The sequence below is a fragment of the Aspergillus lentulus genome (assembly GCF_001445615.1).
Source record: "Aspergillus lentulus DNA, contig: Alt08, strain: IFM 54703, whole genome shotgun sequence".
Lineage (NCBI taxonomy): Eukaryota > Fungi > Ascomycota > Eurotiomycetes > Eurotiales > Aspergillaceae > Aspergillus > Aspergillus lentulus.
In genome coordinates this window covers 668,509-681,188 of record NW_028322118.1, presented here as the reverse complement: position 1 = coordinate 681,188, position 12,680 = coordinate 668,509, and the positions used below count along the sequence as shown (strand labels likewise).

Genomic DNA, 12,680 nt, shown 5'->3' with positions numbered 1-12,680 from the left:
ATGATGTTGCTCTCGACGTGCTATCTGATTCCCTTCGACAAGTGGATTCAACCCTCCCGTCCTTCATTCACTGACACATTTCCGCTCCCTTATAACTTGATGAATCCTCCAATCCTTTACCGCAAATACGATACGAACTCCTACATCCCAAGTCATATAGAACAACCCTCGAAAAGTGAATCACTGCGCGGACTCGGTACTGGATATCCAACCATTGACTCGACCACGGCTTTTTTACCGTATCCGTGCTACGAGCGCTAGCGCTCCTTACGTTCTCTCCATCTCTCAGTCCGTGTCCTGTTGCCATCTGCGTTTTAAGTCTCTTGCTGTTTATCATGGATAGTCTAGCGATTGAACTGAGCGGGTTGATTATCTTGCTTTGTTTTATCTTTTGGCGTTCGTGTGCTTCATTCTACTGCAGACACCTTGGCTCAAGGGTTGCCTCCACTCATTTATCTACACTGAAGTGCGTTCTGACAAGTTATGTCTATTCAGTTTTTGTTTTTATTTATTTGACCTGCTTTGCCGGATTTGAACTTCAGCTTGAGTGTGAGGTCTAGTGTCGTTGAGTAAGGAATATATATTGTTTGCTTTTAGACCTGATTCGTCATAGCTTTAATTCGTAAGACAGGTTCTGGACCATATGCCCCTTGCAATAATTCCAACAATCCAGCCAGCAGTATTCATCCTCGGATGATTTGGCGCTATATTCTTGATTAACGATGCGCTTGAGTCCTTATACAGCTATACTCGGTAGCTCATCTGATTCTCATATTGCCGTATTCGGACTAGTGATGGTTCTCAACTCCGCATGCAAGCGCTAGACGCGCGCTTCTTTTTTTTCCGCTCAAGACTTGGATCATTTTACTCACCTTCCAGACTCCACAAACAAGCTCGCCAGCAGGCTCATTTTCGCATTTTCAATCTCTGAATTTCTTTTCTTTATCGATATACTTTCTATTACCAAGAAAATTCAGGGGGAACATCTGGATCCTTGTTTTGGTGCCTCATCAATGTACTGATTCCTTCGTTCTCTCCCTCCGTCGAAGCACACACCTCGTGCGCGCCAGACCCGCTGAGCAACCATGCCTCCCAAATCCGTCCGTCGAGGCGCAGCAGCAGCAGCAGGGGGAGGAACAGCTTCGCGACAATCCACTGGCGAGGCCGCATCGAACACTCCTACTGGATCCGCCTCATCCACACCCCAACCGTCCACAGCAGCCGGTACGCCCTCCACACGAGCACCCGTGCAGCGCCTTCAGACTCTGAAAAAGCGCACCCCCTCCGGAAGCATCGGACCCGCGGCGAGAACTCCCGCAGCGACAACGCCAGGGAATGGAGAGCCGGCGAAGCCGACACTGAAATACAAGCCCCGCGCCGTGGGACGGCGCAGCAAAGAAGAGCGAGATGCGATTGAGAAGCTTGAGGCGGAGCGGAATCGGGAGCGATTGGCTGAGGTGGCGGCCATGCGGCGGGGACGGGGAAATTTACAGCGAGGCAGGGGAGGTCCCGGGCGAGGACGCGGGGTTCCTGGGGGTCCGCTTGGAGGCGGGCGACGAGGCCGTGGTGGGCGGTTTGAACCGGATTCGCGAGCGTCGTCTATGTCGCGGAGTCGGTCGGTTATCGATATAGCTAGTGGTTCCGCTAGTCGCCATGTGTCCTCGGATGAGAGTGATACGGAGACTATACTCCCCATTGACCAGATTGAGGTCGATAGCGACGAGGAGTTGGGCGATGTCGCGGATAGTAAGAAGGGAAAGATTCCCTTGCGGTATGCGAACCTGGAGAAGGGCCTTCGGCCAGTACGTGTTGAGCGCCGTGAGCACGAGGAACGTGTCGTGAGTGTCAACATGGAGTCCAGCACGAGTAAACCCGCTCAAGCTGAAACCAAGGCTGAGGATGAAGTGGAGGAAGTTCGTGCGAAGAAGACAAGGCCCGAAGACGATTCTCTCTTCGTGCGGGACGACGATGTGATTGAGCCTCAGGTGAAAGAGGAACCTGTTGATGACGACCAGACAATGGCTGATGCTGTTCCCCATGTCGGTGAAACAACGCATGATGATGGCTTTCTTCCTGCGCAGAAGGTCAAAGTCCGCAGACGACTAAGTCCCAAGACTCCCGAGCCGGAACCAGCACCCGCACCCGTACCTCCATCCAAACCTGCTGTGGCTAAAGACCCGAGAAGCTTGCTGCGTACAAAGGAAGATATTGAAGAATATGAGAGACATGCCAAGGATCTTGAGGCCGTTCTGGAACTTCTTTCCGTCGAGCCCAAAGAGTCCAGGGCAGAGCAATCGGAGGCGGCTGAAGCGGCGGAGGTCTCAACAGAAGCACCCGAAACGGCAGAGGGTGACAAAGAGAAAGAAGAGAAAGCCGAGGATGCCGAAGAGGACGAGACCAAAGATAAACTGGCGGGCCAACTGTTCCTCATGCAGTTCCCTCCTATGACACCCAACCTTATAGTCCCGGGCACTGGTGGCAGCACGGAGGAAGCGGCTACAGAAGACACACAGGCTGTCCCGGGGGGCACACGATCAGGCGAAGCTGCCGTCAAGCTCGAGAGCGGCGAAGTAGAGATTCTGGATGGGGCGGACGGGACCACAAGCAAACAGCCGTCCAAGATCCTCACCGCGGCTGACTGGCAGCTTCGCGCCGGACGAGTCGGAAAGCTGAACGTTCACAAGTCAGGTCGAGTGACCATGAACTGGGGCGGGATCAGCTTCGAGCTCGACCGGGCTACATCGGTCGACTTCCTCCAGGAGGCTCTCATCGTCTCGGCGCCGGAAGATGGCATCCCAGAGGAAGAGAACCGGGTATGGGCTATGGGGCAGCTCAGTGGCAAGTTCACTGTCACGCCTGACTGGGAGAAGATGCTTTGAAAGGGGATTTGGCGCAATATAAAAGCATTAGACACAGTTTGTGGTTGCCATGGCTATGTCTACGAACATCTTTGTCTTTTTGGGCTTGACTGTGTGCATACGGTAGCGATTTTAGAACATGTACAATGCATGATTACGGCCTTTGGAGTTTTAAGAGCTTTAGCTAGACATCGGAGGTAGTCAATGAGAGACCGAACCCGAAATCCTCTGCACCAGGACGTAGATGTGTATCAGGTAATCAGCAAGAGTGAGAGTCGGGCTTCTTTGCCTAGGTACCTTATTAGTCAGTCGGATTATATGGCCCTCCTGCAGTATCCTTTTCGCTAGGGCCGATTGGCTGGGATCCGATTTACTTCGCTATCCCAAGGACAATAGGTATGCATTAGCGATTGATATCGCCGGTCTTAGCATAGGCTTCTAGTTCGCTTCCGTCGACCTTAATCACATCTCTTCGGACTTCTGCTATTTATGGAAAAGTGAAAGTGATACGAAGGCAAGCGAACTTACTGGAATTGACCGGAAGTGTGACCACCTGCAGCCATGAAGATAGTTCGAATACTTTATTCTGCTACTAGTTCCGATAGGAGGCGTGACATAAATAGTCTTTGTGCTTATCCAGCAAACAAGATCGTGCAGGATCATACATACTCTCTGGCCTGCTTGTATTAACTTCTTGATGCTTAATTACGACCCTGATTTCTATATATGGCGAGATGACGGCAGATATACATTGTTACATCACACGGGCGTGGACCCTCTGGCAGCCCTGACTGGTCGCTTTTTTGCCTTGGCATGAGACCAATGGGGAATAGACCCGCAGCCACCGTCGCAGAACCTAACCCCTGCCCCACGCAGCTTGATTGGCTGCAAATTTCTGATAAGCTTCTCAAGTCTTGCACGAGGCAACGATCGGCTCTTACTAGTCCCAGACCGTGCGGACACGGCTGGTAAAACCAATGGAAAACCAGGGAAATTGAAGCCTCGTAGTGATCAACCCCACCTATCGAAAAACCCCCACCCCCCCTTTTAAGTGAGCGTGCGTAAACGCTAATTTCGATTTTAATTAAGGTGGATGGATATTGTGGTTCTGGGCCTCTCATTTTTCATCTTGAGTGGTTTTAGTCTCGTCTCTAGTCCGCCTCCTGGACGACTGCTTGCTGCTCCTTTGTTTTTGCAGGTTTCCTTGCTTTTCTTCGTCTTCTTACCCTTCATCAGTCTTCAGCTGTCTGATCTACCTTCAAAAGTTCTGATCCCCTTGTGTGTGCGTGTCGGTTGTGATCTGTTGCTCCGTCATTTGAGTGTCGTCGTTTCCCCCTCACAGGCTCAGGTTTCGAATTCGTCTCGGATATCGCCCGTTGCAGGAGACGCAAGTCGCTCGTTTAGTAATAGTGTCTCCTGAGCTCTAGCACGGAGCTCGACTTCGCCCAGGCGTGAATCTCGACAACGACCTCGTTCAACAATTCAACCTGAGAATCGATCCTCAACGTGTGAACGGGTCGTCTCTTGAAACAGCATCAGCAGGAGGTCAGGAGGAGCGACTCTCACTACGCTTACCGAACGTCGACACACCTGTACCGGTCAACCAACCCACTAAGGGTCGCAATCAATATGAAGATATCCAACATCGTCCTCTGTCTCGTCCCGTCCGTGGCTCTGGCAGCCGAGTTCGAGCAAGAGCCTGCCGTTGCTCTCACACCCTCAGCAGATAACCTACCCTCCACTTCTTCGCCAGAACTTACGGCACCCTCGAGTATTGATGACCAACGGATCTACGATCAGTTCGGGAATGATATTACTCCAAGTCTAGACTACCCTGCTGTGGCAGTCATCCCCAGTAAACAGAGGGTCCCAATGCCTGTCTTTGAAGGTCAACCATCTGAACCCGCCCACAGATCTATCGAACTGCGCTCATTGGAAGCGTCATCTGGATCGACCAAGTCGCTGAGAGCACGGAGTGAAGGCACACTCGGGCAAACACCTTGGATTGGTATGGCCATTGGGTTGACTTGTACGGCCTTGGCCGCGGTGATGCTTGGGTGACTGGATCCATGATTACGGTTTCTTCTATACATACAGCCGACTTCTCTGCTTTGTGGTGGACATTATGGGCACTCCTGCATTACCGGTGTTCTGTTTTCTCTTCTTTCCCGGATCTGAGCTGTCCGATGATTTGGCTCGATTGCTACAAGCGTCGCATACATTCGCCGCGGCCAGTGGGACCTCCCTCGAAGACGAGGCGCGTCGCCGTTGCCTATGTTCTTGATTTCTTATATTCTCTTCTTTTTCACTTGCATTGACATACCCTCACTCGATATAGACTGGGTTGCCGATCTTATTGGCGGAACGTGTACATGATACCTTATATTGCTCTTGTGGTTATATCCAGGCGTTTTTTTTCTTTTTCTTACTTTCATGGATATTGATATGGCTGATTGCAGGTGTGAAGACGACCAATGATGTACCTACTACTACTACCTTACTTAATTCTGCCACCAAGGCATGATTACAATGATGATAGCTAATAAACTTGACATCTCGTCCAATCATTTCACTCTACCAAAACAGGATTCGGTTCTTTGTTTGCTTCATCTTCCAGGATACGAGAGGCTGAGCTGCAGATCAGCCTCCTCGGCCAGCCTTATTCTCTTTTAACCTCACCAACAACTCTCCCCATCTACTGGGTTTGCTATCGCGCCCGCTCACAAATCACCATCTCATATTTTATAACCCCAATAACAGCAAGCCATCAGGTCGTCGGTCCTCAAAAAAATGTCCACACCAAACAACACACCCCCATACACACCCATGCCCTCCCTGGGCCACGAGCTAGGCGTCATGTTCGGTTTCATCGTCGCCTGTCTGCTAATCATGGCGGTATACATCTATTTCTGGCGGGGTATGGCAATCAATCCCACCCACCAACCCCACATTCCATATTCCATACTCCATACTCCACGTGCGAGTTTGAAATCAGAAGGGAACTTGGCTAATAGCAATATCAATGAAGCCGCGGACCGCCGCGACAAGCAGCGCGATAAGGATCGGCAGAGGGAGCTTGCTCAGCGGGCGTTCCGGTATGAGCGGTTCCCGGGAGTTGGAGGTCCAAGGGAGAAGATGCGTAGGGAGATTGGGGCGCTGGGAGGGGCTGGAGGTACCGAGATGAGATGAGGGGCATCGGGTGATGGTCGTGATCGAGTTATGTTGTGTTTGTAGAAATGGGATAATGGGTGGAAAAATGTGTTACGGTTTGGTTGGTTTACAAGGCAATGGCGCTGATGGTACGGAGTACTTATATGGTCAATTTAATGGGATATTCTGTCTGTCTGCCATGCTTCGATATGATATGATTTGATCTGAATGAGGTCAATACCGCTGCTGGTACTCCTGCGACAGCGCCTACTACTTGCCAATTGCAAGAAACAAGCGATCGCCGATATCCCCCACCCCAGGCACAATCATCCCCCGCTCATCGCACTGCTCGTCGACGGCACCCACCCACAGCTCCACGCCCTCGGGCCAGCACTCGGCGGCACGACGAAGCCCCGGTGTCGAACCGAGCACGCTGAGCATGATCACCCGCTGCACGCCCCATTCGCGGAGGAGCTGGATGGCCGCCTCGGCCGTGGCGCCGGTCGCGATGATGGGGTCGAGCAGGATGGCGAGGGCGGCGGCGGTGGAATTGGTGGGGGAGTCGGGGCGCAGGAAGGGGAGGTTATTGTAGTATTCCACTGGTTGGAGGGTGAACTTGTCGCGGAAGAGGCCGAGGTGGTAGATGGGGACGGTGGTAGGGAGGAGGTCGTTGATAGCTTGAGCACGGTTCAGCGGTAGTTCGGAGTACGTCCATAGACAAGAGAAAATATAGGGATACCCTCAATCATGCCCAATCCTGATCGGAGAATAGGCACCAATGCCACGTTGGCTGGGTCAATTATCTTCGTCTCATACTCTATGCCTAGCGGGGTTTTGTCCTGTGGTAGGGAATCAGATTAGATGGTTTTGGAGTATTGGAGCTCCTGATCAGCAAGGATAACGACCTTTTCACCACTGGCAACCTTCAACCCGGCAGCAAATGCTTCCACACCTAGAATGGTTGCGATATCATGCACCAGACTGCGAGTCTCGCGAGGAGAGGTGGAATGCGACCGGAGCTGGGAGAGTTTGGCCTGGAGACAGGGATGGGAGGAAACATGGATATTCGAGGGGAGCGTCATCTTAGATTCGAATGATGGTTACTGTGAGATGCAAAAGCGAAGCAGATAAAGAAGAGGGATTCGAGGAAGGGATGAAGAGGGGATAGAGAGGGGCTGATGAGTTGTATCACTGTCGGTGTCTTGGATGAGCTGCAGTTAAGCATGCCGCAGGAAGAAAACAGCTGCTGAGCCCCCTTCATCCACTCCTCTTCATCTCTCCTTCATGTCTCATTATCTCTTCTTCTCTATGGAGTATATCTCTGTTGACATGCCAACGATATGGATCAATGACATCTTGACGTCTTATCAGACAGCTCCATGGGGTATCTCTCGCTGATAACAGCAGACCCACCCTCTCTTTGCACCTCCCGTCACCAGTCTCTCCGTTTCTCTTGGCATTGGGCGTACTCAACAAGAGCTTGAAAAAGCATCATCCTCATGCAGCAATCGTCCGAAGACCAGCCCGCTGGTCTCTCTGAAAGTACTGCTCCACCTCCTACACCCTCAGATCCTCCTCAGCGTCGGTCCTGGTCCTCCACCGGCTACGCGCTGCCTCCCACTGCCGAAAAGCCTCCCTCGGCTCCCATCGAACCTACACCCGCAAAGCGCACTCCCACCACACAACCGCTCTCCAAACATGCCACTCACCTCTTCACACTTTCGTACCTCGTCTTATTCTCCATCTTCGGCACCCTGGCCAGGCTGGGCCTGCAAGCGCTCACCTTCTATCCCGGCGCGCCCGTCATAACCGGCGTCCTATGGCCCAACGTCGGCGGCTCCCTCCTAATGGGCTTCTTCCTCGAAGACAAGAATCTCTTCCGCGAAGAATGGGGCCAACCACCCGCTCATCACCTCGGCGAAGATAGCGACGCTACGCGCCAACGCGCACAGAACCACAAGTCCGTCAAGAAGACCATCCCGCTCTACATTGGCCTCACCACCGGCTTCTGCGGCAGCTTCACCTCCTTCTCCTCCTTCATCCGCGACGTCTTCCTCGCCCTCACAAACGACCTCCCCAACCCCTCCGTCTCATCAATCAGCCCCCGCAATGGCGGCTACAGCTTCATGGCTCTCCTCGCCGTTCTCCTCACCACCGTCGCCCTCAGCCTCTCAGCGCTCATCTGCGGCGCCCACCTCGCCCTCGCCTTCGACCGCTTCACCCCTTCCTTCCCTTTCCGCCTCACCCGCCGCGTCCTCGACCCGCTCTGCGTCCTGCTGGGCTGGGGCTGCTGGCTCGGCGCCGTCTTCCTAGCTATCTGGCCGCCAGATCGCTCCGCCAGTAGCAACAGCAGCGCCAACGCCCCAGACACCTGGCGCGGGCGCGCCGTCTTCGCCGTCGTCTTCGCCCCGCTCGGCTGTCTCCTGCGATACTATCTTTCGCTGTCCCTCAACCCGCGCGTGCCCGCGTTCCCGCTAGGGACTTTCACCGTGAATATCTTCGGCACGGTCGTGCTAGCCATGTGCTTTGATCTGCAGCGGGTGGACGGGATCGGGACGGCGATCGGGGCGGATGCGCGCTCGGCGCCGTATGCGATTCTCACGAGTTGTCAGGTGCTTCAGGGTGTCATGGATGGCTTCTGTGGCTGCGCGACGACGGTGAGTACCTGGGTCGCGGAGCTGAATGGGCTCAGTCGACGGCGGCAGGCGTATGTGTATGGTGTCGGAAGCGTTGCCGTGGCACTGGGGTTTTTCGTGGTGATCGTGGGCTCGCTCGGTTGGACTCGGGGTTTCGTCGTCCCTGTTTGTACATAATTAACCCATCGGCGGCCCTTATTGTATATGTTCACTCAGATCTTCTCTGTATATCTAATCAAGACTATGGATTCTTACGATAGATAGACTTCTACGCAGACTCAAGGATATCCCCGCTAAACGATATATTTTTGCACGGAAATTACTTATAGTACAGGGTACTACAACGATAGAGCATGTCCAAGGTCAAGGAAGTCAACAAACGAATAAACATTAACGCAGGCAGAAAGCCAAAATGCACAAACGCAACATGCAAGCGCAGAAATGAAGAACGACTCGACATAGAGAGGAGAGAAGCGAAAATGACATCAACAATGCTGCGGGGACGGCGTAAACACATAACGATTCAGAACGATTCTAACTCAGCACAGGCATTAAAAATCCAGAAAAGAAAAAAAAAAAAAAAAAAAAAAAAAAAAAAAAAAAAATTGGTGGTCAAAGAATAGAAAGGAATAATAATCAATAGTGGTCGAAAGGAGTGACATGAAGAGAAAGTTGAGAATAAAAGGAGGCCAATGAAGTATATAACGAACAAGGTATCAATATGGTCCAGGGACAAATCAAATCGGCAGATTGACCACAAACATGCTGATGCGCACTAGGAATTAAGGGTTCTTCGAAACGAAAATGTCGAAAACAACAACTCCACCAAGTGCTAAGAGGGAGAACACACAGGACCAGCCGGGTGTCGAGATGTTGCCTGGGACAAACAACCCATGAAAACAAAAAGCAAAAAATGACCACACCGGACTCCTGTGAGCTCTTGCCAAAACCAACAGGATGAACCATGATAAATGCAAGAGAAAGAAAGACACCTCAACTGAGGAGGAGAAGAGCAAGAGCAAAACAAAATCAGAAAAACACAAAAACAACAGAGTAGTTATATCAGTCGGGAATCACCAGCAAGGAGCATTATGCGGCAGTTCAGATCATCGTATTCCGTCGTTGAAGAACACACGTTGCCGCCCACCTGCTGCGAATTCATTCCCGACCCCGAGTTCCGAAATTTAGCCAGTATCCAAATGTAGAATGAGTGCCCAGTAATGAGAGTATACGCAATAAAAGACAAAGAACGCAGAAAGGAAGTGAGGACCGCAATATGTAAGATGTACTGTCGGTACACTGAATGGGTCCAAATGCTTACTGTCGAGACTAGTAGGCAGTCCCGACACTAGCAAGTGTCTTGGTTGGCATTGGGTGAATCGGTTGATCCTTGGCAACGCGCAGCGAGTCTTCATAGCCGATCAAGGCTTGCGCATGAAGTTTGAACGATTCGCCCATGAGCTTGGTGATTCTAAAACAGAAAAGGACGTTAGCAATCAACTCTCTACACCTTTCGACTGGAGGACCAACTCACCCCCAGACTACCACGCCGTCCAGGATGTTACCCCATACACGGGCCACAGTGGAGCTGAGTTTACCAAAAGCGTCAACGGCGTCGTCGTCAAACAGATTCCGGACCTTGTTGTAGATGGCCAGCTCAGCCTCGGTCGCGGGCTCTTCGTCATGTTCCAGGCGATAGAGCCAGAGACTGAGGATGACCATCAGATCCAAGCCACAGAGCGGATGTTCGACACTCCAATTTGTTGCCGACGTCTTGGCAACCCAATTGATGCCTTGGACTGCTGCAATCTCGATGCACTCGAAACAAGACTGGATCACTTTGTTCATCTCCCCAGACCGCTTCACCTTCTCACGGGCCACTGTCATCGCAGCAGCAACCTCGTAGGAAGAATGGTAGCGCAAGGCTTCCTGGATCGACTTGAGGTCAACCTCTAACCGAGCACGTGTGTTACGATAGACAGCCATCGAGTTGAAGATCAATGGATGTCCGTTCTGAGGCGTGCTCAAAGGCACGACGATCGTCTCTGGTTCGCAAACTTCCAGAGAACTCTCCCATGTCTCCAGCGCAAGGCGGAGCTTGTACTCAGTGACCACGTCCTGAAGTGCCTCAAAGGTCCTCTTGTGGTTCCACACCTGTAAGAAAAGGGCATTGATCAAGACCCGAGTGGCAAAGGCACTGTAACGCGTCTGTTCGCCCTGGAACAGACAGTCGTGAGCTTCCCGGACGGTAAGTGTGCTGGCAGAGGACAGGCTACGACGCCAGGCCTCGTCGTCATTGACGTCCAGGTTCCACATCGACTCGGAGGACGGCAGCTCGAGATTGTCGAATTCGTCGAAGCTCATTGCTGGAGTGTGGTTGAATGTCAGAGTGAGCATGCCGAAGAAGATGTAGACGGCGTAGTAAGTCCGACGGCAGGACTCGTCCTCGATCCATTCCTCTCTGGTTGGTTGACGGCCCTCGCGAGCTTCCGTTCTGACCTTCAACTGATAACGGTTTCCAGCAACCATGTTGGCGAGCAAGCTCTTGATCGAGCAGGTCCACTCGAGGCCTTTGGGATCACCACTCCAGCTCTCAAAAATCATGTTCAACAAAGTGCTTTGCATGGACCATAGTGGACATTTTCTCGAATCGAAATTCTCCTTGTGTTGCAAGAATTGGTTCACGAGCATCTTGGATCCGACGTGGAGCATGAATGCGTGTTCGCGCTCGAACGTGTACAGAGCACCGATGGAAAGAACTGCCAGCAACAACGGAGGGGAAGCCATGGTGGGTTTGAACGACTCCTGATGCAAGAATGGCAGATGGTGATGGTACAGGTTGAAGTACGTTGTCAGGTACCTGTTCAGAGCAGCAGTCGAGGGAAGCTGGAAAGTCTCGGGAAGCGCACCCAAGGAGTCGGCATTTCTGATGCGCTCCACAACCATATTCCGCTCCATGTCATTCGCGATCTGGGGAGCCTTGGGCAGTGTCAGAGCCTGGCTAGGGCCAGGGGACCTCCGGTAGTTTACGGGACTGACAGGGCCTGTCATTGAGGGGAACGGTGAGAGCGCGTTAGGTGTTGAATTTCCGGACATCGGAAGCGAGCTGACAAGGGAGTGGAGCGAAGGCGCAAGAGTGTCGCCTCGATCCAGTACGTTTGGCAGCTGACGCAAGTCCGATCCATTGCCTTGGCTGACGAAAGTAGGGTTCATCAAGTGGTGCTTCATGTCGGCAGGAGAAACCAAAGTATCCCAGGGCATCTGAGGAAGAGTCGCGTTGCCAGACAGATATGCGGAGGAAGGCTCCAGTAACGAACCCCGACCGGGCGAAAAAGAGCGGTCGGATTCAGCACGATCGTGGACCTGACCAGTAGCGGCGGCTGCGGCCTTATGTTGGAAATCTGTCATCAACATGGCTGCAGCTTCAAGGTCGACCATACCGTCACTGCTTGCCTCAAGCTGTTCTAATGTGGTAGGATCAATTGTGATCGAGGGCTTGGATGGAGCAGGTGCAGGGGAGGACTTCTGAACACCTGCGCCTCCACGACGACGTCCCTCAGCAACAAGAGGTATCCCACCATCTTTGGCGTGAACAGTACGATCATGGCGGAGGAGAAGATCTCGACGAACGAAAGTACTCCGGCATTTCAAACATTTAAAGGGTCTCTCTTTGGTATCTGCGCGATTAGAAATCAGTCAAAGTTCAGCAGAAAGATAAAGTTTGGTCGCGGATTCGGTCCTCCCCGCATCAAGGTCAATGGGAGGGAAATGACTTACGTGAGCGCTCATGTCTACTACGATGTTCACTTCTGCTGAATGCACGATTGCAGAATTGGCATTTGTATTTCTTCTCTGGGACGGTAGTCTTCTTGGCCGGCGTGTTGCTGGCCTGGTTGGATGCTGCTGGAGCCATGTCGGAAGAGACGGGGCAGCCGAAAAGCAGGACCACGAGTTCTTTCTCAGCAAAGGAGAAGCGGCGAGGAAGACTGCGGTATCGTGCCCTTTGTGAGTTCGCTCCGGTTCTGTAGGCGGGTTG

At 52.4% G+C, this 12,680-nt stretch overlaps 6 protein-coding genes across 6 annotated transcripts; 4 read left to right on the top strand and 2 right to left on the bottom strand.

Moving 5' to 3' along the window:
- Positions 1-1,085: 1,085 nt before the first annotated feature.
- Positions 1,086-2,879, top strand: ALT_3486 (putative DNA-directed RNA polymerase III RPC4; the record flags this gene model as incomplete). Its single annotated transcript, XM_033562534.1, has 1 exon — positions 1,086-2,879. The coding sequence occupies one exon, from the start codon at positions 1,086-1,088 to the stop codon at positions 2,877-2,879; it is 1,794 nt and encodes a 597-aa protein (XP_033418425.1).
- Positions 2,880-4,487: 1,608 nt separating this feature from the next.
- On the top strand, positions 4,488-4,919 carry ALT_3485 (uncharacterized protein; the record flags this gene model as incomplete). Its single annotated transcript, XM_033562533.1, has 1 exon — positions 4,488-4,919. One exon carries the CDS (start codon positions 4,488-4,490, stop codon positions 4,917-4,919), a length of 432 nt encoding a protein of 143 aa, XP_033418424.1.
- A 729-nt stretch (positions 4,920-5,648) lies between these two features.
- Positions 5,649-6,047, top strand: ALT_3484 (uncharacterized protein; the record flags this gene model as incomplete). The annotated part of the gene is made up of 1 exon (XM_033562532.1): positions 5,649-6,047. The coding sequence occupies one exon, from the start codon at positions 5,649-5,651 to the stop codon at positions 6,045-6,047; it is 399 nt and encodes a 132-aa protein (XP_033418423.1).
- Positions 6,048-6,278: 231 nt separating this feature from the next.
- ALT_3483 (uracil phosphoribosyltransferase) lies at positions 6,279-7,090 on the bottom strand (the record flags this gene model as incomplete). The annotated part of the gene is made up of 3 exons (XM_033562531.2): positions 6,279-6,685; positions 6,748-6,847; positions 6,914-7,090. 3 exons carry the CDS (start codon positions 7,088-7,090, stop codon positions 6,279-6,281), a joined length of 684 nt encoding a protein of 227 aa, XP_033418422.1.
- Positions 7,091-7,507: 417 nt separating this feature from the next.
- On the top strand, positions 7,508-8,821 carry ALT_3482 (FluC/FEX family fluoride channel; the record flags this gene model as incomplete). Its single annotated transcript, XM_033562530.1, has 1 exon — positions 7,508-8,821. One exon carries the CDS (start codon positions 7,508-7,510, stop codon positions 8,819-8,821), a length of 1,314 nt encoding a protein of 437 aa, XP_033418421.1.
- A 1,152-nt stretch (positions 8,822-9,973) lies between these two features.
- On the bottom strand, positions 9,974-12,557 carry ALT_3481 (C2H2-type zinc finger protein; the record flags this gene model as incomplete). The annotated part of the gene is made up of 3 exons (XM_033562529.1): positions 9,974-10,115; positions 10,179-12,321; positions 12,422-12,557. 3 exons carry the CDS (start codon positions 12,555-12,557, stop codon positions 9,974-9,976), a joined length of 2,421 nt encoding a protein of 806 aa, XP_033418420.1.
- Between the last annotated feature and the right edge of the window lie 123 nt (positions 12,558-12,680).